Raw genomic sequence first — 26,956 nt, forward strand, 5'->3', positions numbered from 1 at the left:
AAAGTTTTTAAGTCTGTACCTCACGGTGATTCACCAAAAAGATAAAATTAAATAAATAAAAGCAAAAAAACAATCGCCCCCCCCCCATCTCAAATTAAGTACTAAGCTTTTTTAGGTAAGCATATATCATTGAATAGAAGGTTGACAAAATTCTGTGGGTTGCATAGAAGTCTGGTAAAAAGATTCATGTTTAAATTTCTACACGAGACTGAAGCAATTGAGCAGAGAGAAGGAGCATGCCCTTGAAATAATTTTATAATGATCAAATGTTGATCTCAGACACAGGAACCACATGGAGGGGCTGAGGTTGAGCGCATGCACTGCATGCGTGATAAGCTGGGTTCCATCCCTAACATCACCCCTGCTGAGTGTGACCTTTGCATGCAATAAGTGGAACCCACCAAGGTCACAGAAGAGCCACTTGGAAACTGTTACACAAATATAAAACAAAACCGCCAAGATGGTCAACTCTACAATGATTTAATGTATAGAGAGAGTAAGAGCAAAATATATTCATTTATATGGAACGTATATCACTGTCACTGTCCTCCTGTTGTTCATTGATTTGCTCAAGCGGGCCCAGTAATGTCTCCTTTTTGAGATTTGTTGTTTGGCATATTGAATACATCACAGGTAACTGGCCAGGCTTTGTTGTACGGGCGAGATACTCTCGTAGCTTGCCGGGCTCTCCGAGAGGGGCAGAGGAATCAAACCCAGCTCGGCTGGGCTGGCTGCGCGCAAGGCAAACACCCTACTGCTGTGCTATCGCTCCAGCCTGGAATGTATATAGGGAATATATATATCATATGCTCTTGGTTTTCCAAGTAAAAGACTGGGGAAAGGCTTTCATTTGACGAGTGAACTCCTGCCAGCCAGAAAGGAGAGGTGCCTTTATCTTTGACAAAGAAGTAAAGAGTACGAAGTGGAGCAAGGAAAGCCTCTTTAACAAATGGTATCAGGAAAATTGGTCAGTCACATATAAAAAATGAACTCAGACCTCTATCTCAGGCCATGCATAAAAGTCAATTCAAAATAGATTTCAAACCTTGATATCAAGACCTAAATGCATAAGTTATACTGAGGAAAATATGGGCAGAACCCTTCATGACATTGACTGTAGCAGCATCTTCAATTATTTAATGCCATTTGGTGGAGCATATGGAAGCAAAGATAAAACAAATGGGATTACACCAAATCAAGAAGATTCAGCAACATAAAAAAAACCAAGACTAGAGTAGAAAAAAAAACATTCCACAGATTGGGAGAAAGAACTTTCCCACCAAAAATTTGACAAAGGATTAATATTCAATATACATACAGTAACAAGTCTCACAATGTTACTGGGCCCGCTCGAGCAAATCGATGAACAACGGAAGGCCAGTGACAGTGATACATAAAGCAGTTGTAAAACTTAACAACAATAAATAAACAATTCCATCCAAAAATGGGGAGAAGAGATGAAAAGAAATCAGGGGAATACAAATAGAAACAAAAGTGAGATATCATCTCCAACTGGAACTTGTAAAAATGAACAGAAATAGCCAGTACTGATGTGGATGTACAGTAAAAGGATCTCTCATCCACTGTTGATGGGAATGTTGTCTGGTTCAACCTATTTGAAAAACAATATGGGCACTTTGCAAAAAACTAAGAATTGAACTTCCAGGTGGCCCAGGAATTCCATTTTTTGAAATATATGCTAAAGACCCCAAAACACTGTATCAGAAAGACATATGAATCCCTATGTTCAATGCAACTCTAATCACAACAACCAACGTCAGGAAACAACCTGAGTGTACAAGAACAGAAAACTAGATACACTGGTATATCCAACACAATGGCAAGACTTGGCTAAAGACAAAAACAAAATCATGCAATTTGTCACTACATGAACAAAACTAGAAGGTATCATGCAGAGTGAAGTCAGCCAGAAGGAGAGGACAGACACAGAATGATCTCTCTTATAAGTGGAATATGAAGAAACACAGTCTGAGAATAAGAAATAATCAAACATAACAGAACCTGAGAACTGGTATACACAAGTGAGTTTACCAAGACTGGGGTGAAGATGATGGGGTAGGGAGGCTGGAAGAGGTGATCAGGAGGGGACCCTGAGACAATGGTGGAGGAAAGCTGCCACTCCAGTGGAGGGTGTGGTGTTGGAATATTGTATGTATGAAACCCTATCATTAATAGTACTGTAAATCACCGTGCTTTATATATGTGTTTATAAACACACTTAAATAGAGAGGGATGTGTTTACCGAGTCTCCTGCCCCTGCGCCTGGCTGTCCTTGCCAGGGTCCCTTGGAGGGGGGTGGGTTGAGTTTCCTTTCCCGCCCCGACCAGAGCTCCGGCAGCCGAAGACCTCCAGAACCAGCCACCACCATGCTGAGACCACTCCCCACACGCATGAAGGTACCGGAAGAGGAAAAAAGACATGCGGGTCCCAGGGCTGAGATCTCCAAGCCTGCTCGGATCGGGGCTGAGCATCCTCCACCCAGATCCTCCACCCTCCAGTAGGCAGGGGTCACACCCACCATCAGACCCCCAGCACCGTGTAATCCCATCAACGGCCAAGACCCAGAGACTATAAAACCCAGCTCCTGGAAGCGGCCGCGCGACATCTTATTATCTCATTCTTACTTTGGACAAACCGGCAGGCTACCGAATGTAACCTGCCCACACGGCAGAGTCTGGCAAACTCCCCGTGGTGTACCCAATATGCCAAATACCAGTAACAACGATGGGTCTCATTTTCCTAACCCTGAAAGAGCCTTGAATATGGCACTTTTTAAAAAAATCAGGGCTAGGACGAAGGAGACATTACTGGGGCCTGCTCGAGGCAATCGACGAACAACAGGATGATCATGATCGTGTTTACCGATCTTTGGTCTCTTTGCATATGCAAATATGATATAGAGATTATATTAAAGACCACAAAATTTTACTATGGCACAATGGCTATAAAATATTCATATATGATTAGACTTGAAAACAGAGATGCCGGGGCTGGAGAGATAGCACAGCAGATAGGACATTTGCCTTGCACACGGCTGACCCGGATTTGATTCCCAGCATCCCATATGGTCCCCTGAGCACTGCCAGGAGTAACTCCTGAGTGCAGAGCCAGGAGTTAGCCCTGTGCATTACCGGGTGTGACCCAAAAGAAAAATACAACAGAGATGCCATATTTCTAAAAATTTATTTTTTAAATTTTTATTAGTGAAACACCATGAGGTACAGTTGTAGATTTACAAATTTTTGTGCTTGGGTTTCAGTTATGTAACAATCAAGTACCCATCCTTCCACCAGTGCCCATTCTCCACCACCAATGATCCCAGTATAACCTCGCATCACCCCCCACCCCCCATCACACTCTGCCTCTGTGTCTTTTGTTCTCTCTCTCCTTTTGGGTGTTGGAGATGCCATATTTTTCTCTGCTCTAGAGAGTTACATGAAAAATTTAATATTAAAAAATTTAACTCATTAGTCCTCATACTAAACCTATAAGCATCATATAATTACCCTTTTTATAGATGAAGTAATTGAAGTACAAAAATATTTCATAGATTATCTTTTTGCCTGAAGAAACCTCAGTGAATCCTAGTCACCTTTTTTCAAAACAGTTAACTTAGCTATATTAAAAATATAGACAGTATTACCTTGCTTTTTTCTGTTTAGATCCCATATTGTTTTTGCAGAGCAGTACCCAGCAGTACTTGAGAACTACTAGAACCACTCCGGTAAGTGCTCAGAGGCCCTATGATCCTTAGGTCAAACCCAGGGCCTCGAGCATACTAGGCATGTGAGCTACCACTTGAACTATCTATCACTCTAGACCCTAAGATCAATTCTTGGCTTTTTGGATTTTTGGAGTTTTATTTTGTTTTGGGACCACACTGGTAGTACTCCTGGCCCTCTGCTCTGGGAATACTCATGATGATCCTTGGTGGCCCATGCACAGTACCAGAATCAAATCTACATCAGTTGCATGCAAGGAAAGTGCCTGAATCTCTCACGACCCTGAGATCAACTCTTAAAGGACCCTATGGACAGGCAGCTCTGGCTTCATGTGCCAAACCTTTTTTTCAGAATGTTGGATTTTGGAAAGTAGGGTTTTAGAGAGTCCAAGGATTATATACAACTGTACAGAAAGATTGATTAACAATTTTTTAGGAGTGCATTGTCATAACTTTTTTGAGTTGTTTGTGATTCCTTTTCTTAGACCTGCTTAATAGGTTCAGAATTTCTCATTGTCAAGTCCCTGATTCCTACTAACCTGGAATAAAGAAGACATCCATTTATATATACAGAAAAAAAGCGAGGTTCTGGAAGTCATATGGTTCAGTTTTAAGGGTCACCTAATGTCTTCAGAGTCTTCCCTAAAGCCGGGCAGTAAGTACAAGTCCTGCCTCTGAGAAAACCAGTGCAGTGCTGGTCTTGTGCTCTAAAAATCTTCTCCTAGGGATACCTGTATGATCAATGGAACCTAGAGTAAATATGCAAAATGTCAATCGCTTACCTACAATTTTCTATGTAGTTTTAAGAAAGGGAGTTAAAAGGAAAAGGAGGTAGGAAGAGTGGGGTAGATTTTTCCATGACTCATCAAACAGAATATTGGGGAATTTGCCAATGTACCCCCTCTAGGCCCTTGGAGCTGAAGGCAGACTTTTGGACTTCACTGCCTGCTCTTAAGACTTAGTGCAACATCAAAGTGGCAGATGAGTTGTTTCTACTCACTAGAACACTTGACCTTCCTGATTATAGCGCCCAGTATTAAAAGCAGGGTCAGACTTTAGGAATTTCTTTTTTTCCCTAGAGATAACTCTTGAGCATGAGAACCCCCAGAGAGCCAAGGGGTACAGCCTTATTCACTGGAAATCGTTCTAAGCCCCATGCTAGGGAAAGAGCAGACTTGCTGGCCCAGACTCTGCCTGGAAAGCTGGAGGGGCAGTGCCAAGGACACCACAAGGAATCACCTCAGATAATATTGCACTCGTGTGTATCAAATGTGTATCTGAAACCCACTTTCATCTTTTCTGTGTATTGCCCTTGATGAAACACAGCTGCAGACTTGGCTTCTCTGCAAGGACAGAAATACACTAGTTGAAGGTTGGATGATACCAGCATATCTTAATGTAATCAAATCAGAGTTTATAAATATATCTAAGCAGAACTGAAGGCAAGTCATCACTCTCCTGCCCTGGGCTACAGAGGCCCCCAGGGACATCCAATTCTGGCTGTCACATGAAACAAAGGTGGGGTGATTTCCTGTTGGCCACAGCATCAGAGAAGTGGCCTCAGCTGAAAAACACCCACAAACGAGATACAAGTCTCCCCCCCCCCACACACACACATACCCACAACCTCTTTCAGTCTTGACTCCATCGTAACATTCAGTGTAGTAGCTTGGTAAACCTCCTTAAATATTTTATTTCAACCACCCTAGAAACATTCTCTTAAAAAAATTTTAAGGCCTGGCCATACCGTTATGCTTATCATAACAGTAGAAACATCAGCTCTCCCTGGCTACTTGATCAGAAGTGGGTACCCCTGACCCCTTCATCATACACCTGCTATATTAGCATGTGAATACCTCAACCCCCTAAACTAGTTTGATTAATCACTCTGCCCCTAAACCTAGGAAACCAAGTTCACATTACCCGGGGTGGGGGGGAAGGGGTGTTTGCAAGGCAGGATCAGGAAGCAAGACCAAACAAAATTAACATGCCTGCCACATCCATCATTTTGTAATCTGCTTCTAGTTTTATAATCCCTGAACGTCGGAAGTGCACATTCCAAGAACATTCCTCTTCGATGTGAATTAAAATGGTTCACATACAAAAGGGCTAAATCCCACCACCCCCGCCCTCCTGAAAATAATTAACCATTCCTACTAGTTGAACAGCTCTGGCACTGTAGACATCTGCTTAAAAGTCTCTAGGGATCTAGAATTTTTTTTTTATGAGTCAGTATAAATGTATCTTCACACATCCTCCAAGTAAACGTTGGGACTTAAAAATCATTTGACCTAAGAACAAGGAAAAACACTGCTAATGAAAGAATCCATATTAGGGCATCAAATTTTTGTGTACTTTAGCTAACTTGCAACATTGCGTTCTGTAAAACTGCTTGGCTGCTTTGCACCAGGGGGAGAGGGGACTTGGAAAGTGAACAGGGCATAACTTCTTTCTAAACCAAGTGTAACAGGATTCAGGTGTATTTACTGTTCCTGAAATGTATTGTCTCAGTAAAGCACCCTGCAGATTTGGGTAAAGGATAACTCAGGATGCGGGTGGTTGGGGGAAATTGCCCTTTCCTGGAGTGTATTGTCTCACTAAAGCACCCTGCAGACTTGGGTAACTCAAAATGTGGATGGTCAAGGGGGATTACCTAAGGCTTAATGATTCCGGCTATAACCTTGCTTGTGCTAACAATCGATGTACGATGTACGATGTATGTAAATGCTGATCTTTGAATCTATAGGCTAAGGAATGAGGTACTTTTAAATGGATTGGTTAAGAAAGTATATGTTGTTACAAATCTATTGGCTATGAAATGTGTGGGCCTTGCTGTAACGGCCAGTGAAGACCTATATAAGATCCCCTTTGAAGAAGCTCGGGGCTCTCAGACACTGCTCACTCTGGGGTATGCTGTGGGGTCCCAGCATGCTGGCCTAAATAAACCCCGTTTTTACTCCTGCAGGAATTGTGTCTATCTGGTCTTTCTGCGCCTCCCAGGGCTAGGGAACTCCCGATCCCAACACTAACTGTCCAGCAATGAACTGACTTGTGTCAATGATATAAAGGATACTACTGTGATCACTGAACTATTTCACAATTAGTTTAAGGAAACTGATCATATACAGAATGAATGAATAGAATTAGACACACTTGAAATTACGACACACTGAATTTTATGTTATAATAGGACTAATCATCATTTTGACTTTAGAACATAAATTAAGTGTTTTGGGGAGTATTCCTACTTCTCACTGGGAGATTCCATGGGACTTCAGGTCATTGAGTTCATGCCTGGGTTGGGCTAACAGAAGACCATACTGCAGTTCTCTTTTCTTCTCATAATTGCTGTTATATTCATTCTTAATGCCGTAAATTGTCTAATTATACCAAATATCGTAGCATAAAGATTTTAACATAAAAGGTTATTTTATGCTTTAAATTTAATTTTCTCAAATACTTTATTACCAAGATTGCATCATAGATGGTGTTCATATTCAATTTGTTCATTCCTAGACTCCTGACTTGAGAAGATGTTGAGCAACTAGGGTATTCTAAATTCTGATCATGCTACTGATCTGTGGGGAGGGAAGTTTTAGTTTAGAATCTAAAGAATAGTTAGGGGGTAATTATCAAAAAGAATGAGGAAGTGATCTCATCCTTTAGAAATACAAATGGTAGGGCCAGAGCCATAGTGTAGTGGGCAGGGCACTTACGTTCCATGCAGCCAACCCAGGTTTGATCCCCAGCATCCCATATGGTCTCCTGAGTTTAAGAGAGTGATCCCTGAGTGAAGAGCCAGTAGTAAGCTCTGAGCAGAACTGAATGTGGCCCCAAAACACAAACAAAAGAGAAATGCAAATGGGAGCTGGAGAGATAGTGCAGATGAAGGCACTTACCTTGTATCAGCTGAACAGGTTTGACTCATGTTATTACATATGGTCCCTTGAGCACTACTATGAATGATCCCTGAACACAGTGCAAGGAAATAGCTCCTGGCCACTGCTGGGTATGGGCCCCAAATAAAAATTAAAAACCAAAACAAAACATAAAAATACACATGGTGGTTTCAGTTCTGTGAGTGACTGTTGTCCTCACTGATAATTCAAGAGTCACATAAAAATGTTCACAAATCTTAAGAACATTAGAAATAATTCTTAAATACAAACAAGAAAATATTACTTTGCTTGGAGGTCATCAGGACTGGAAAATGTGAGACTTTGATTCACCAAACAATAACCAAACATTATGCAATGAAAAAGAATTCTGCACTGTGTAAACTCAAAAAAAAAAAAAGACAGGCAAAGGGCCGCCCACGTTCGGTAGTCTCAGGCCGTTTCCCCACTCCAGGGAGGTTGATGGCGATGGTCAGGCAAGGAAGGAAACGAGGGCAAAGCTGGTTGGTCTTAGTAGCAGTTTATTACATGGAAGAAATGTATGTCATGGAGGCCTCAGGAGTTCTCAAGCATGTGCTCCTTTGTTCTCACAGCTTCTGTCCTCAGCCCCATCTTCCCAGGTTCTCTGATGCACGTGTCCCCCCCAGAGAGCCCTGAAATCTCCCTTATAAAGATCATGGTACCTCTAAAGGGCGCAATACAGTGATGTCATCAAAAGGAGTTACAGAAAGAACTATGAGATGGCAGAACATACATTGTTTCTTTACATCCACTGGCCAGTAATCTTGGCCTCACCTTTTACAAACTACAAGCACTTGGATTAGCACATCAAAGACCAGTCTGCTAGAGCTTGGAATCTACACCTCAAAGATTAGCCTGCCTGGAGCCAGGCATCTACATCCCCAAGATCAGGCCTGGCTTAGCACCGGGATCCGCATATCTAAGACCAGCTAGGTTCCTGTGAATTTACTGAAGCAGTTTGAAGGGGAGAAATGTTCAGTCTCATCCAAGCTAGTCAGGTAACACGGGAAAGCTGCTTCTAGGAGCGATTCTCATTTAGCAGATCAACCCACACTAGAACAGAATTCCCTGGGTGTGTTTCTCCTCTCTTTGTCCGACCAACATATAAGTATATATAATATAAATAGTTTTGTATGGACACAGTAAGAAATACTTTAAGCTTATAGAATTGCTCTCCTAGGGCCACCTCCATCTCAGACTGCAGTACTCAGGCCAGATATCTTTCCTATTCTTAGCAGGGTCCTAGTTTCGTTGTTACTTTTGGATCATGACAGCATTTGCCTATGATCAAACTCTTAACCTATAGTTAAGAATCGTGGCACCTTGGCCTGGCCCATCGCGATGCCAGGGTAGCACATAACTTACCAGCTTGCCCTGGTTCCATCCAGTCCCACGTTGGGACCCTGCCCTTGGGGTGCTAGGAAGGAGGGCAACTGAGGCTTAAGTTGAGAAAGCAGATGCCCAGGAGTGAATAATATTCAAGGCCAATTAAATCCTAAGCTATAAAGCATAATATTAATTGTCTTCCTGTATCTATACAAAAAGGACAGTGCATTAAACTATTCAAAAGACATAAGGAGAGGAGAAAGGCAATATTAACTTACAGTACAAGTTCAGTGTCCTAGAAGGATGAGAATTGATTGGGGAAGAGAGCATAGAAGTGGTTACAGACAAATGGTAATGACTTGGGAGCACTGTGATGGGTGCAACCTGACAAACCTAAGCTCCTTGTACTCCAACACTGCACATATTATTTTCTTTTATCCTTTGACCTAGATTTTGAGATTTTCCTGTTATTACTGATGATGAAACTGGGGATGAATGGAGAACCTTGTAGAAACTACACAGCCAGTCAGTGACGAAGTGAAGACTGAAGGCTACACACATCTTTCCCCAACCATCTCAACAATGCCCTGGATGTTCAGGAATCTGAGAAGTGTCAGTATTCCCATCCATTCTCAAAATTTAACATGTTGAGCTCTTTGTAGCATTCTTATAGCCTGAAAAATCTTTTTTTTTCTTTTTGGGTCACACCCGGGGATGTACAGGGGTTATTCCTGGTTCTGCACTCAGAAATTACTCCTGGCGGTGGTGAGGGGCCATAGGAGATGCTCGGAATCAAACCCGGGTCGCGTGCAAGGCAAACGCCTACCTGCTGTGCTATTGCTCCAGCGCCTAGTCTGAAAATTTTTACTATTATTATTATTTGCTTTTTGGGTCACACCCAGCGATGCACAAGGGGTCACTCCTGGCTCTGCACTCAGGAAATTACCCCTGGCAGTGCTCAGGGGACCACATGGGATGCTGAGAATCGAATCCGGGTTGGCTGTGTGCAAGGCAAACGCCCTACCCGCTGTGCTACTGTCCAGCCCCCTGGCCTGAAAGTTTTTAAGCTTTACTTTAAAATTTCAAATTTCCAACTTTCATAAAGTGAAACTGTTATTATCCATTGCCACTAGTCTGAAAATGGGAGCTAAGGGAACAAGGGATTGTTTTCTGAAGATGGTGACCAAGATGGGGTGAGAAACTGTGGTAGGGAAGCAAAGACTAAATTCCACAGCAATATGTTTTGGGGGAAAGGCGGAGGGCCAGGCCTAAATGGGAAAGATCCAGATGTCAACAGGCACACTGGCTCATTCTTTCATTTGCTACATGATCTTGCACTAGGCACTGCCCATAGGAAGTGTCAGAGGCAAGAAGTCTACACTCCAGGCCTTGGCCTGGAAGAAGACACAGAGATCAGAACAAACAGTACCAATTACTGAGTCATTGATGGTCTCGGTGACATCTATATGGTGCTGTGTGAGCACTGGGAACTGAGCACATGGAGGGGCCATGTCCCGAAGCAAGTAAATTTGTACTGGAATCTCAATGGATGTGGAAGTCTTCCTGGCGTGAAAGGGCCATCCAGGAAGAGCCTATTTCCAAGGGCAAGAAGATGGAGAGGTAAATAGCAATGGCCAAGTGGAGCTCGTGCTCAGCAGCTTGTGAGGAGTCAGTGGGTACCAGGCGGAGATGTGATAAGGTGCATAATGAGATGCACGGGAGGCTTTGTAGGAGTCGGGTGGGAGTAAGTCAGACAGGTGGCCAGCAGGTCAGACATAATGGATGCTGGGAAGGGCCCCGGCTGCTGAAAATGTGTCCCAACCAGAGACTGGGGGAGCTCTGGTTTAGCTCTTCCCCATTGGGTGACAAAAGCTAAGAAACTTGGGGAGAGCTGCCAGATCAGCAAATAACAGTTAATGTGGCTCTGTGGCTACAGTGGGATCCCTCCCAGCTTCCTCGAGGGTCAGAGTTGAGGGTCTGGAGAATTTACCAGCTTGAGAATGGAAAGGTCAGAAAACAACTGCTGGTAAAAAAGCCAAAAAATGTTTGTATGTTGGCTGTGGATTCTTGCTGTAGCATGTACCAGTTAATTATATACAGCCATAGAACTTAGTCACTGAGAACACACACACACACACACACACACACACGCACGCACACACACGCATGCACGCACGCACGCACGCACACACACACACGCACACACACACACACGCACACCTGGGGGAAACTGCATGGTGACTTTCTGAGATGGCCAAAGTCCTTATAAACTGTTCACACACTCAGACACAACAGCATTCAGAGATGGGAAAAAAATCCTTTCTGAGGAAACTGGATCTTTTGCTCTTGTTGTCTTTTTTTAAAAAAATAAGACAACATGATTTACAAACTTGTTCATAATAGAGTTTCAGGCATACAACACTCCAATAACAATCCTACCATCAGTGTCAACTTCCTTCCACTAATGTCCCAGGTTCCCTCCCACCCCCCAGTCTACCTCCTTGGCAGACACATTTTTAAGTTTAGTTATTGTAGTTTGGGTCTCCTGCTGATAGTGTCATTGGATCTGTGCTTTAGATACATACATATATCACAGCTCTATACCACCCATGTGTTCAGGGCTCCTGCCCTAGTTTCCTTGCCAATGCATGTCTGCAATTTTTTTTTTAACCACTGTATCCCTCAATTTCATTCCTTCTCTGACCTTCCCCACTTCTATAATCTAGGGTTCAGGGTAATCTAGGTCTCTCCCCTTTGATACCCTATGTCCCCTTGTCTTGGTATTTTATGTACTGCCAAAAGTGATATCGTGTAGTACTTGTCCTTTTTCTGACTTACTTCACTTAAGATGATACCCTTCATGAACCTGAATCAATTTCCCCCTAACAGCAGGTTGTCTAACAAGCAAGGCCCCTGGCAAGAAAACATTCCATCTACAAAGTTACTATTCACAGGGGGAGTCCCTGAAAAGCACACCCCCTCTCTGCCTCCCCCCACCCCAACAATCTGGGATATTACCAAAGTGACTGAACTAAGCCCTACAACTCACACCTTGAGGTCAAGAAATAATAAAGTGTATTCTGTGTCCCTGGTAATGGGAGCCTTCAAGTGAAGCACACTGCACCCCTCAGACCTGAAATACCCAGCAGCCTTCCTATTACCCTCATAATTTCACCCCAAAGGGCCGGACAAATAGTAAAGCGGGAAAGGTACTTACTTGCCTTGCAAGGATGGGATAGGATAGGATCCCTGGCACCATATGTGGTCCCCCAAAGCCCTCTGGGAGTGATCCCTGAGAGCAGAGCCAGGAACAAAGCCTGAGCACAACCAGGTGTGGCCATCCCCCCAACAAACAGAAGTTTCCTCCATAATTCCACCCCAGAGAGTGTGACCTACATGGAGAAGCAGGTTTTCTGATGTCTGCGTGGCTGAGAGGCAGTGTCTGAGCGAGGAACGGCTGTGTCTATCGGCTCATATGGGGCCACTTTCCCCCTCACTACTCAATTTCAACCTGGCCCTCCCCCACATCCCCACTTGAGTCTGAGTGAGCAGCAGCCCTAGAAAAAGGTCTCTGTGCTCTTCGACAGTGCCTTTCATGAACAGAAACAGCACACCATGCCTCCGATGGGTCACAGATGGGAGAAAATCAGCGACAATAATAAATGCATGGAGGTGGAATGTCGTCACACTCGGAGCCGGGAGGTGTGATGCAGAAGGTGTGTGTGTGGGAGTGAGCACCATATGGTGTGGGGCTGCTGTGGGCCTGCCCCCATGTCAACAGCAACAGATTCCGCCAGGATACAGTTCCATCGCCATGTCCAACGCCATGGCACGCTGCCAGGCCCACGGACGCTTACCAGGTACTGAAGCCGTTGGCGCTCCGTTTCTGGGGTGAATTCTGAAGACATGGGAATGATTTCTCCATTTCTGATGATGATGGCCCTGAAGAGTGAAAAGGCATTGTCAGAAGCCGGTCTCTGAAGCCACCCTCCAGGTTTTGCAAAAACTCCAGAGCATGTTCAGAACATGAACAAGATGTCCAGGGGAAACTTTTCTCCCAACCCAGTTGCCAACTCTGGGTTTGTCCAGAGGTACCTTTATTTTGAGAATTAAGAGAATCACATCCTACACAGTTCAAATGGACTTTGGCTGCTATGTGGAGCTGTGCCTTCATTGCCCAATTGGGAGCAAAATATTTGGCACATAACAGTGGCTCTGTGAATCAATAGATGAGTGAATAAATTATATAGCAAAGACCATTCTAGAATCATGTGTCCAACAGAACTTTCTTTGATAATGGAAGGGGTTTTTTGGGTGGTGGTTGCGGGAAACTCCCCTGGGACCATTTCTGGCAATGGTCAGCCAACTTGGTTGGGGGTTCAACGGGAGGACCTTAGGAGATATGTGCTGTTCGGGCCCTGTGGTGTGGTGCCAGAGGCCATGCACTGCTGGGCATTAATCCTGAGTCTAGCACCCTAACACCTGGACAATTCCCCTGGCCCAGTGATAAAAGTATTTTAAGCTTTGTCTACAATCTAGTGTGGCAGCCAGAGGTACCAAGCATTTTGATTAGTGTCATTGTATATGAGAAACCGCAGGGCAGTTTAATTGAATGTGTTTTCAATTTATCTTTAGGTATTAGCAGTCACATAAGGCTAATGTTCTATAGTGGACTGTGGAACCTTAGATCCTTGCTATGCAAGAATGTTTATGAGTTTCCACTGGTTGCTACTCAGAACAGCCAACACTCAGGTTCCACTTCAGTCTTTTAGGGTGTCCGACTTAGTTTGTTGGCATGGTAGGCACAGTAAAAATTGGGGCACACACACCCATCTGAGAATCCCAGGAAAAGCCAACCTCCTCTCATCTTACACCTCAGCAAATTCACAGGCTCCCCGCAATATGCCCAAGAGCTCATGTCAACTCAAGGGCACTTGAACAAAGACAGTTCATTGGAGAATAGATACTTAAGAGGAGAGGCCCTAGGATGAGGCACTATGGAGCTGCTTTCCTGGGGCTGGTTTCCATGGGCATCTGTTGTGCCGAGAACTTCTGGCTGTGGAGTGATTCCTGACAGTCACTCTCTGACTACCCAGCGCTTGTGGTGGAAGGTTGCCATCTCTACTACAGATGGAAGGAGTTTGTAGCACTGAGATGCAGACAGCATGCCAGGTTCCCCAGGACCTGGGGACTGGGGACCAATGTACCCAACTTGCTTTCTGGGGCAACCCCCAGCGTGGTAAGCTCAGTGCCAGGCTGCTGCAGTCTCTGAGCTAAGATGCCCTGTGTATCTCCCCAGAATCACACTGCAGAGGGAGTATGTCCCCAGAAACAACCTGTAGAAATGACTGCTGCTCTCGAGACTCCTTCTCCCAGCCCTGTGTCACATGTGCCTCAGATGTTGCTGTCACAGAGACTATTGGGGGGGGGGGGAGGCACAGTGCAGAAAAAGGAGGAGGGTTTTTGCCCACCAAAAACTTTGGGGACTTTAGAGAATGTAGGGCTCTTGGCAGAAGGCTGGAAACTGAGAGCATAGAAAAGATGAGAGAAACCAACCCAGAGGAGAAAGCCCGAATGTCATAGTATTCTTGTCACTTGTTTTATGATACCGCCCAAGAGGCGACAAAGATGTCCTTTTGATCAGGTCCCAGGCAAAGGAATGCACAATCACGGCCCTCCCCCAAAATGGAGACACCCATCATTCACAAACCATTTGGAGATCTTTCCAAATGTCTCTCTGAATGACAGATGCAAAAAGGCATCAATGAAAAGCAAGGTAAGCTTTAGACTACAGGCGGGAAGAGAACTTGAAGGAGGGAGTGCCAAGGAGATCCAGAAGAAGGTGTAACATTTTTTTGTTTGTTTTGGGTCACACCTGGCAGTGTTCAGGGCTTACTCCTGGCTCTGTGCTCAGAGGTGTCAGGGATTAAATTTAGGTTGGGTGCATTCAAGGAAAGTGCCCTACCTGGTGTAATATTGCTGTGGCCCTAATGGGGTATAATCAGCATGAAGGGCCCTGAAAACCTTAGAATTTTCAAAAAGCCATTCAGTTATACATTCCAAAGGTAGCCTTCTGCTTAAAAAACGTAGCTTAACTCTACTTTGCATTAGGCATACCACAAGAGAGGCTCTTCAGAGCCATGTGCAGGAGACCAGGGCCCGTTTTCCACACTCTCTAATACTGCAAAGGCCCAGAATCCTGTGGTCAGGCAGAAGCCCCACAGATACTTGCTGAACAACAACAACAAATCCCAGGGCTCAGGAGCAGCTTTCCTTGGGCTTTACAGCAGGAAAAGTGTGGAAAAAAGATGCACCCTCTGTTCCCCCACACAAGGCCTATGGGGTTGCCAGCAGAGAACCACAGGGCTAGAAGAGAAATTCCTCTGCCTCTCTCCTCTTCCTGCTCTGGGCTAGCCTTTTCAGCATGTCCCATCAGGGGAGGTGGCATTGCCCACTTTAGCAGAGGTACCCACTTCAGATGCCCAACCTCACTCCCCATGGGCTCTTAATCCCTAGTACAAACCCATGTTCAGAATACTTGCTGTTTAAAATTAGATAAAAATGGGCCAGAGAGCCAGCTCAAAGTGCCGAGCACATGTTTTTGCATGTGGGAAGGTCTGAGTTCAATTCCCGGCACTGCGTGACCTCCCAAGGACTAGAGGGAGTGACCCCCAAACACAGAGTCTCACTTCCTTGCAACTGTCAGTTGTGGGCCAATACCCCTCCCCCTGATGCACTCCAAAACCAAAGAGAAGCAAACACAAAGAAATGGCCGGTCCTCATCCGAAAAGTACCTTCAATGACCAGGTAGACAGCACACATGGTAGAGCACATGCTTTTCCCTCCCCGGAAGTCATGCACCATCTCCCACGTGCCAACTGATGTGGTTCTGGTGGTCCCGGAATAGCAAACCATCAGGCTGTCCAGGCAGATTATCACTGGAAGTGGTCTTGGGCACAACCACCCCAGCAAAGGCTGAGTGGTCTCTACACACACACGCACGCACGCACGCACGCGCGAAATGAAGGGAAAAAATGCACCTTTAGGGTCTGTTCTCTTTCTTTTCCTATAAAACTAAATGGCCTCGCTGTTGCTTGAAGGCTCTGCTGCAGTCCAGTCCCCGGAGCTGCCAACCAGCCTTCCAAGACACACCTTCTCCTGCTCCCCTTCATCCCCCTCAGGACCCCCCACCCCAGGCTTCCTTGCACCTTGCACAGGGCTATGGTCCAAATGGTATCTTTCTACTCCTTTTTCCCAGTCATTGGATTTCCCAGTGCTGTCCCCCACCCCGCAAGGTTAGATTTAGAGGCCTCCCTGCGTGTCCCTCTGCCTGGTGCTTCCAACAGAGAGCACAGCACATTCTGTTCTCAATTGCTAACTTGGTCACTGTCCATGCTGCCCTGTAAGGTGCTGAGATAAACACCACGTCTGTCTCAATTCTGCTGCATTGTGTCAGGCTATTAGAAGCAGGAAAGCTCATGCGATTTTGTTTTTCCCCCGTAAGGAGAGAGTCACAACCCGAAAAGCTCCGGATGAGTCTCAGTTTGGCTGACAGTGCTCAGACAGGAGGCCATGATGTGGCGGGGACTAAATGCAGTCCTCTCAAAGTATGAGCTCCAGCCTGCTGAGCTTCATCCCTTTGGCCCAGCTTGTGTAATCTTGAGGGTCTAAATACAAAGGGAGGGCCTCTAGCTTAAAAATAAATGGAAATTAGTGCTAGGGAGATTGTGTGTGCGTGTGTGGGGGGGGGCGGTTAAGGAGCTTTTCTTAGACGCCATCAACTTGGGTTTACTGCCTGGTACTGCATTATGGTCCCTTGAGCAGCACCAGGAGTGATCCCTCAGCACAGAGCCCAGAGTAATCCCTAAACACTGCTGGGTGTGACTCTAAACCAAAAAATAAAATTGACAATAAAAAAAAAATTTAAGTTAAAAATTAAGAGCAACTTTAAGGTGGTGATGGCAGAACATTAAATGAAACATGGGGCCCTCCTGAAGAGGGAGTGGGGTTGCCCTGTGTCACAGCATACATTGTAGCCTGACTGATGCCCTTAGTATTTACTGAATCAATGGCTTCATCAACCAGATGGGCTGGTTACTCCAAATATCCTGCCCACCCTGCACAATGCTGCTTCAGTCGGGACCAAACAAGCGTCAAGGGAACCCTCTGTCCAAATATTCACTGGCGTCTCCTAGTTGGTATGTTTCAGACCCAGAATTCTATGCCCCGTGACACCCCAACTCTCTCCTTCCAGCATTCCCTCTCTTAGGTGAGGGAACAACAGCTCTTCCCACCTTGTTCCCCACTCCAGTACTAAGGATGAATTCACCAGCTCCCTTTCCTCACCCAGACCCCTAAGCAGACACTAGGCCCTGCAGCTCTTACCTCCATCCTCTCCTTAGTTCTCAGGGCGGAGCCATGGCTTGGACCCCTATTGGAACCTATCAATGGAACTCGGGAGCTTTTCATAGCTCCTTGCACCCAGTGGCCCCCTCCTTGGCCCTTCCTCTACTGGGTCACCAGCAAGATCTCTCTCCTCATGCCACCCACTCCCAATAGCTTCTAGACAGCTTCCTGGCATTTTCTATGTCCTTCCTCACCTGGTTGAGCCTCACTCCTGCCACTCTTAGCACATCTCCCTCTACCTTCTTCTTTGAACAGGACCACCTGTTCCTCTCTGAGAATCAGTCCGGGATAGCGCCCACCTTTGCTCCTGACAGTCCTTCTCTGCAATGTCCAGTGCCTTCCCAGCTCCTTCCACAAATGTTGGCTTCCATGGCTGTGCCTAATGACTCAAAGACATTACCCAGGTAGAGAAATAGTTACTGTCTCTGAGTCTACTGTGTTTACTACCTGTGCTATTACTCTATTGGTTGGATGAAGAATGATCCTTAAGGCACAAGCCTGGCATGTGCCCAATACTAGTTTGATCCCCAGCATCACATGGTGCCCTGTGTATTGCTGGATATAGCGCTGAGGGCCCCTAAGCACCACTGGGAAAGGCCCAAGTAGTCCCTAGCATTAAATGTCCCGAGCAGCATTGCAACCACAGCCATTACACTGCACTACAATTGGCCCTCCCATCCCTGAAGAAAAATAAAATAATGAAGCTAGATGCGGGTGAACAAAAAGATGTGTCCAGAAGCCAAAAGCCCAAGTCAGCCTTTTCTGAGTAACAACATTATAATGACTAATTGTCTATGTATAGTTTTTAGCCTACAAAAATCCACATGCCTTTTCTCTGATTTTACGCGACAGTGGACCTACACATGCTGCCTTGGCCGAGCTGCCACTGAAAAGAGACTTGGAAGAGGGAGGGAGGGAGGCAGGGCTCCGGCCTTTGAGACCTTCAAATGGAAAGGCTAACAACTCTCACAGGAAATAACGGACAGAGAAATGCCTTCAAAGCTACGTCCCTGCACCAGAAGATCCTTGGGCACTTCACAATGTCTACTTCATTGTTTCACAGAGGACTTTCCTAAGGAAAGGGGGCCTCAGGCCCAGCCCTGGAGCTGTAGGCCACAGACATTCCAATCACTGCTCCCTGGGTGTCTGACCAGACCCTTAGTGAGCACATGTGGTGACTGAACCCACGGGCAACCACCTTCCCAACTGATATCCATGGAGAGTTGGATGCTGTTCCTAGGTTTGTTTCTCAATTTATGAGCAGCCCTTTTCTCGCCCCCCCCCCCCCCCCACACACACACACACCATTCCCCACAAAGACTAACTGAAGCAATTTCTTGTCTGGCATAATTGGTAAAATAGTAAATGAGAAGATTTAATGAGGCAACCACAAGGGGGAGAGAGGAGAAGAGAAAATAATAGTTTTTTAAATGACTGCCCCCTCCCCATCCACAAATATTAGTCATATGAGAAGATAAAGGCAATTCAACCCTAATTGATGATGATTTTTAGCTCAGACAACATGCCCACATTTTTACCATCCAGTGGTGAAACATGGACTCAGAGACCAATGTTTGGGTTCCCCATGAGTAAATGTGGCAGTTAGGCAAGAGGAAAAAAGACAAATGGGATGTCCAGTCCAAGTATTTGCTCAATTTTACAATTTCTATGAAGATTATCCTCCTAAGTCCTGCTATGTTCCACCTCAGAGAAGAACAGATATGCTCCTAAAAGCATTCGACACACAAGAAAACACATACACAAGAACCCCCCCCCCCCCCCCCGCCACGCACATACACGACATAGAATAAAGGATGTGAAGAGGCTCTGAGAGAAGGAAGAATGCAAATACTTAATTAACATGAAAACACGCCCAACCTCAAGCCCAGGAAAATGCAAATTAAAGTAAAAATAACCCAAAAACCCAAAAAATGAAAGCAAAATTAACCTAATACTTTCACCTGAAATTTGCAAACATTTATTGAACAAATTAACATGAAATAGTTCTCACAGTGTAAGATAAGTCATTCTCATCATTTCTAGGAATGTGACTGTTACACTTGTTAAATCTATCAATATTGATGCTACATATTTAATGATTCAGCCATCCTGTCTGGGGAGTAAAAGAAATAATATGCTCAACCGGTAGGTATATATACAAAAGAATTTAAGTTCAGTCTTTGTGTATGTGTGACAATGACTAGGGTCAGTCTAAATATCTATCAAGAGGAATACACTGTTCTATAAATTATAAATTTATCCATATGTGTCAACTGTGGTTGCTTGATTATAATCCATGAGAGTATTAAAGAGTCATTTAAAAAGCAGTGTGGAGGGCAACACATGCCTTGCATATACTAAGGTCTGAATTCAATCTCTGTTACCACATGGCTCCCAGAACTGTGCTGTACCCCATCAGGCTGAGTGTGACTGAGAGTGGCCTTCAGGGGTCTGAGCACTGTGGGGGAGCACCAACTTACCCCAAACTCTCTCCACCTGAAAGCCTAAGGGTTTAGGGAAGTGGCTCAGTGGTTTAATGCTTGCTTCCCCTCTGAGGCATGGATTTGATCTCTGGCACTGCAGCAAGTGTCTGCCACGGGTTAGAGGTGATCACGATGTCCTGCTAAGCAGGAAAAACAATTTGCAGGATGACACATGGTACAATTCCCTTTTAGAATTTTGGTTTGGGGGCCACACCCACAAGAGCTCAGGACTTAATCCTGGTTCTATGCTCTGGAATCACTCTTGGCAGGGCTTGGCAGACCATATGGGATGCTGGGGATCGAACCTGGGTCAGCTGCATGCAAGACAAGCACCCTGCCCACAGTACTCTCTGGTCCCTCCTATAATTCCATATATGCTTATGCCCCACATACATGGAGAGACAGATTGCAGCCAAAAATCTTTATGTGTGCTTTGTCAGGCTCCATTCTAGTTGACTGCAAAGGCCCCACCTGACAGGACTCAGGGGAGCTGCCCAGCACACACTCTTGGTGTGTAGCCAGCACACTGCAGCTCTGTAGGTAAGGACTAGCTCTCCCAGCCACTCCCCGCCTCACCTCTCCATCCACAGCTGCACTTCCAGCCTGGCCAGCTCCACTGGGAATGGTGGAGGAGATGCTTTTCTACCCCCTGACTCAGTACTTTTCCACTCCCAGCCCTCACACTTCTCCACCCTCCTGAGAAACTAGCAGCTGGATTATGTTATAAAAACGGGAAAAAAAAGTGAAGTCCCCAAATGTCTATACCTTGCTTTATCACTAAGTTATGGGAGGAGGCCCCTAGAAATAGGTCCAGAACTGCCAATCATGTTCACAAATTAAAAGGATACAAAGAGATTCCAAGTGAGGAATTAATTGGGTGACTGAAGAATTCATTAGCCCTTTCTCTTGATGGTTGGCGCTCATTAATTTTAGCTGCAGAGAAGAGTTTATACAGGTGCAACCCTTCTTCCCCCTCCCGCCCCCCCACCCCCGCCCACCCCGCCAAGCTTGGGCATTCATTGCTGACTGGATATCTGTTTCTCTGGAGACCGAGAAATTTGAAACTGTCCTATACTGGCAGTATAGATATATCTGCGCATGCTTCATTCGGTGATCACAGGGAACTTATCTGCGTGTTAAGTCAGTAACATTTTGATAAAGCAAAACCAGGACAAAACTCCTCTGGTTGGGGGCTGGAGTGATAGCGGTAGGGCATCTGCCTTGCACGTGGCCGACATGGCTTTGATTCCCATATGGTTCCCCGAGCACTTCCAGGAGTAATTCCTGAGTGCAGAGCCAGGAGTAACCCCCTGTGCATTGCCAGGTGTGACCCCCCCCCCCCAAAAAAAAACTCCTCTGGTTCCCAACTCCAGGATCATACCCGCTGCCTATATGCTGCCTATCCTACACAACTCCAGAGTTCAAGGCCCAGCCAGCCCCCAGTGATTCGAATATGTCATAGAATGGGAGAGTTATTTCTTGTAGGTTATTGCCGGGAGTAAGTAGAATGGGAGATGTTCTTGCTGGGCGGAAGCAAATAGTCTGTTACACTTCTTACAGCTTGGAACTAGAGATCTTAGCCTTTCACAACTTGTTTACCCCATGCGCTGGAGAAATGAAACTCGGGCATGCATGACCAGAGACATCTCAGATTCACTGTACAGATGATTCTGAATCTGATTTTTAAAATTTTTGGGGGGTTGTTTTGAATTTAGAACACTTTCACGGTTGCCAAACTTTATACAGCTCTCCAACCCCTTTTCCCCTACATTTGGTATAGGGAGGTCACAATCTAAAGTTGAAGAAGCCAGGGCTTCCCACATATCTCCCTTCTTCCAGGTAAAACAAAACTCCATGAAAACTCCACGCAAATGAGAGTGTACTGTGTGTGTGTTGTGGGCAATGAGTAGAAGCTTCAGTGCAGTTCTGCAGAGCACCCTAGAGAAATAACAAGATAAACCTCATGGAGTATTTTGTTGTCTATTTGTTTCTTTTGAGGCCAGAGTTGGCAGTGCTCAGAGGGCTTACTCCTGACTCTGTGCTCAGGCAGCACTCTTGGTGAGGCTCAGAGGACTATATGGGGTACTGGTGATTGAACCCAAGTCAGCCACAAGCAATCTCTCCAGCTCCTCAAGGAGTATTGTTAAACCTCATCCTGGCCTGGTGCTAGATTGCATAATAGAAACTCATTCCTAATCTTCTCCTCTCCTTTTTTTTTCTTTTTGGGGTCACACTCAGCCATGCACAGGGGTTACTCCTGGCTCTGCACTCAGGAATTACCCCTGGCAGTGCTCAGGGGACCATATGGGATGCTGGGAATCGAACCCGGGTTGGCCGCGTGCAAGGCAAATGCCCTACCTGCTGTGCTATTGCTCCAGCCCCTCCTCTCCATTTTTCTGTTGTTTTTTTTGGACCACATCCTGCTGGGCTCAGTGTTTACTCCTGACTCTGGGCCCAGGGATAACTCCTGATGGGCTGGAGGGATCGTATGAGGCACCGGGGATTGAACCTGGGTCAGCTGCTTGCAGGGCAAATGCCTTACCCGCTGTACAATCATCACTCTGGCCCCCAACCCCAACCTCATTTCTAATCTTCACAGAAATGAGCAGGCATGGCTCAGCTGGAAGGCAGAGCTTTTGTCATCACCTTCTGTTACACAGAAGCTCTAGGTTGAATCCAAGGTGTACTATATTAGTTCTTAAGAGGAAGTGGAAGTTCGGAGAATTATATAGCACAGAGCTTTGCAGAGTTAGTGTCGGTCTAGTACCCACTTTCCAGGGGAAAAAGAAACCCCCAACTCTGCACACTTCACTCTCTGCAAGCCCCTTCATCCCCCACCCTGCTGTGGGAAATTGACTTTTTAAGCCAACAAGTGAGAAAACACCCCACAAATTGCTCCTGAGGCTAGTACTGCTTCCTCTGGATGGGTCCAACACTGCGCCCCACCTGCCCCTGCCCCCAGGATGGGATGGGGGTCCACTCACTTTGGAAAACACTGATGCAGCACAAATGCAAGAGAACTTCCATTGATTTTCCCTTTCCAGAACCCTCGGAAAGTCTAAAACCTCTGTTAGGGAGCATCCTAAAACAGAGAGCGTTCTCCAGCTATCTGATGCACTGTAGCACTGTAGTACTGTCATCCCATTGTTCATAGATTTTGCTCGAGTGGGCATCAGTAACGTCTTGATTGTGAAACTTGTTGTTATTATTTTTGGCATATTGACACACCATGGTTAGCTTGCCGGCTCTGCCATCTGGGCAGGATATTCTTGGTAGTTTGCTGGGTTCTCCAAGAGGGATGGAGGATTCGAACCCGGGTCAGCCGCATGCAAGGCAAATGCCCTACCCGCTGTGCTATCACTCCAGCCCCAGTTATCTGATAGATTTCTTTAGTCACCTCAAGCTAAACATTGGGCCTGAAAACCAACTAAAGCTTCAAATTCACCATCAAGCGATTTTTGCAAATAGGCATCATGCAAATGTGGTATGAGAACAATTAATAAGTATATGACTTTTCTGCCTTCAACTGAAGGTTTTGTCCAGGAAGTACAAAGAGTAGGGAAAAATAGATATCTCTCTAGTCCTAAAACCTAGCAAGAAACCTTTCTATGGCACAGGAATGGAAAAGAAACTTCAAACTAACTGGCTGCCAAACTTAAGGAACAGGTAACAGAGTCCAGTTTCTATGGAGAAAAGGTATGAATGGTCCCCAAGCAAGACAAAGGACAGGGATCTAGTTCACTTTTGAAGGCAGAATCGAGACTAAATTGCTTCAGGATACCTTGGCTTATTTTATCTGGGGTCTAGAAATCACCCACCAACAGAGAAAACATGCACTGAGGCTCTAATAGGAGAGACCCGGTAACCCAAAACTTCATTCTCAGCCTGAATTATGAAGCCATCAGTTGACAACTGACCAACACACAGTCACATGTGCATTGCTGATCTGCAAAAGTAGGCAGGAGGAAGGCTCTGCAGCCTTCTGTTCTGGGGTGTTAGAAGTTCTGGCGGTTGATTCAGAGGTCCTAATGTGAGAATATAAACACAACATAGAAACACTCTGGGGCCAAGGAAAATGTCAAGCCCTCTCCTAGCTGAGAGGTTGTGGCATTGCAGAGATGCACAGTGTTGTGTGTGCAGTCAGTGAGAATGGGGCCACGTCGCTTGGTGGAAAAGGCACCAGCCTGGGAAACAGAATTTGTGGAAGGCAGCCACAACTCAGGCTCATCTGTACCTCGAGGCCTTAGTGTCTTTACCCTTCAAGGGCTGGAGCAGTTGTACAGTGGGTAGGGGACTTGCCTTGCACACAACTGCCTTGGGTTTGATTCCCGGCATCCCATAGGCTCCCCTTCACCTCCTCCAGCACTGCCAGGAGTAATCCCTGAGTGCAAATCCAGAAGTAACCCCTGATCATCACTGGCTGTAGCCCCAACCACCCCCCCCCCCCCCACAAAATAAACACATAAAAAGGAGGAGGTCCAGATTCTTGCTTATGCACCTTTCAGGTCTAAATTTTAAAATGTAAAATTTAAAAGATTTCGAAATCATGGTGGTTTCGTGGTGAAATACAGGCAGCTAGTTTTCTTCTCAGAATGTGGTAAACATGATCCATTTAGATTCTAAAAAATACAAACCAATACAGAACTGGCGCAACAGGAGAAATCGCTCTTCATGTTTCTTTTAAATCACAAAGGACCAGGAGCCCAATATCCAGCCAGTGTCCCCCCGCCCCACTGTAATTTTACTGTTGTCACCAGTTCCTCCACTTCCCCACCCCACAACACAGGGCTGCAAGCAGAAGGCATTTTTGACTCCGTTAAAAGTATTCATGGGATGCCCTGATTTCATTACACACTTTTTCAGCTGAAAGTGATTTGAAATGCAACATTAAACTACACATTTCCAGAATGGAGGAGAAAAATCTAGTACAAGGTGACAGAAACCATTTGGAAAACTCCTTTTGACAGTGTCCATCAATTCCAATGGCCAGGAGGAGTCATGCATTCTGTCACAAAAATGGCAGGTCCTGTGGATCCTGTTCAGACATAGCAGAAGTGTCCAACTCCAACTGTATTAGAAACGTGTCAATAGAAAAGAAAGCAGGGCAGCGGATGGAAAAAGCCGGGCTGACCACCTAGAGAGGACAGCCAGGCCACTGATGCTAATTAGAGGTGTCAAAAAATAGCTGGAGGGAAAAAGAATCCCAGAAGCCTGGAATTCGTTTGGGTGTGCTTCTTGTCATTCCACTTTCAGAAAGGGTACTAAAGAAAAGAAAAGAAAAGAAAAAGACCTGTAAATACGATGATTCATTTAACAGGACCTCAAATGTGCAATTAAGTTTCTCAGCAAAAATATTCACCAAAACGACCCAGAAGAAATCCAGATCTTTAAGTAGCAGCAAAAATAAGTGAACACTTACTGGGTAATAATTGAGTCAGATGTTCCTATTTTCCTCACAACCAGTCTTGTCTGTATTTGTACCATCCAGATCATTTCTCAATGTCATAATTCAGCCACTTTCTACAAACATCTTGCTATACCAGCAACATTCGTGAAACCCAATGCACCAGCACAGTATTTTCTACACCAGGTAAAAGCCTCATAGTTATTTAAGAAAACTTTTCGAGGTGCTTGTTATTTCTAAAAGAGAAAGTGTCAAGGGTGTCCTTCGATACATTAGTGGTAGGGTGAGCTATTTCTTTTTAAAAACTCCAAGTCCACATTCCATAAAAATCAAAATCTTCAAAAGTGTACAGTTCAGTGGTTTTTAGCGTATCCACAAAATTACACAATTCTCATTACTAACTCCAGAACATTTTCATCACCTCAAAAGACCCCCCGTGTACCCATCAGCAGTTACTCCCCACTTTTCCTGCTCCCCTCAACCCCCGACAACCAGTAATCTACTTTCCAACTTCAGGGATTTGCCATTTCTGGCTTGATCACAGAAATGAGATCAAATAATACAGGGCCTTTTATGTTTGGTATCTTTCATTAAGCAGAATGTTTATGGGGTTCATCCATGTGGTAGCATGCAGCACTATTTCATTCCTTTTCTGGTTGAATGAATGTTCCACTATACGGGTATATCATATTTTGTTTATCCAGTTGATGGACATTTGAGTTCTTTCCACTGTTTGGCTTTTATGAATAATGCTGCTCTAAATGTTCATGTACAAGTTCGTGAGTGAATATCTGTTTTCAATCCTCTTGGCTCTCTATCTGGAAGTGGAATTGATGAGTCACATGGTAACTCCTACGTTGAACATTTTGAGGACCTGCCACTCAGATTTCGAAAGTGGCCGCACTGTCTTACATTCCCAATTGGTGGGTCTTAAAACTTGCTCTTCAAAGACCACAGAGTTCAAACAAAATCTATTTCTAAACATCCCTCAGTAGTTTCTTATTCTGCAGTTTAAAAAGCACTTATAAAATGTTGTGCCTGCGTGCTTCGCATTCAATGCACATATTGAACATTTAAAAGCTCCTTTCCCATTGGTGCCAGAGGATAAATTTTCTGCTCTTCTTCAGTGTAGGGTCAATACCTGCAACCCACAGCACTGCAGTCCCCTAGCAAAATCTACACAAACACTCAATGCCAGCGCTCTTTCCCCCTATGACAAGCAAGGTAGGTAAGGTTTCCTTCTGTGGGGCAGTCATTTCTGGAATAGGGTGGATCTTTCCTTTCTGTTCTGTTCTGTTTTTAAAATGGATGACTACAATAATGTGCTGTGTCTGTGCCAAGGCAGGTAGGACACACACAGCCTGGGAAGCAATCTCTTTACTAATGCTCTGCATTAGTCACACCCTTGTTAGAGTTGTGTCCGATTCCAACCTATTTACTTTAAATAGGCAGTGCAATGGAGTGATGAGACAGAGTCCCAAGAAGAGGAATAAAAACAATTTAAGGGGCAGAAAATAGATGCTTTGAAGGAGGTTAAAGCAATTATGGTATTTCAGCCTGAAGGAAAAAATGAGCAGTGATTTGATCACACTCTCCTGCACGCAATTTGAAATGGTTTTATTCAAAGAATGGTGGGTGACCAGTTCTTCACGCTCAGAGTAAAACAAACAAGAGGAAA

At 45.1% G+C, this 26,956-nt stretch overlaps 1 protein-coding gene across 1 annotated transcript in view; it reads right to left on the minus strand.

The window, feature by feature from the left end:
• Positions 1-26,956, minus strand: part of PPM1H (protein phosphatase, Mg2+/Mn2+ dependent 1H) — a 321,888-nt gene that overhangs the window by 99,269 nt on the left and 195,663 nt on the right. The window contains exon 5 of the mRNA XM_056117678.1: positions 12,843-12,927. Coding sequence (XP_055973653.1) covers positions 12,843-12,927 — 85 coding nt within the window. The remainder of the gene's footprint in view (positions 1-12,842; positions 12,928-26,956) is intronic.

The sequence above is a fragment of the Sorex fumeus genome, unplaced genomic scaffold (assembly GCF_029834395.1).
Source record: "Sorex fumeus unplaced genomic scaffold, SorFum_2.1 ptg000035l, whole genome shotgun sequence".
NCBI classification, from domain to species: domain Eukaryota; kingdom Metazoa; phylum Chordata; class Mammalia; order Eulipotyphla; family Soricidae; genus Sorex; species Sorex fumeus.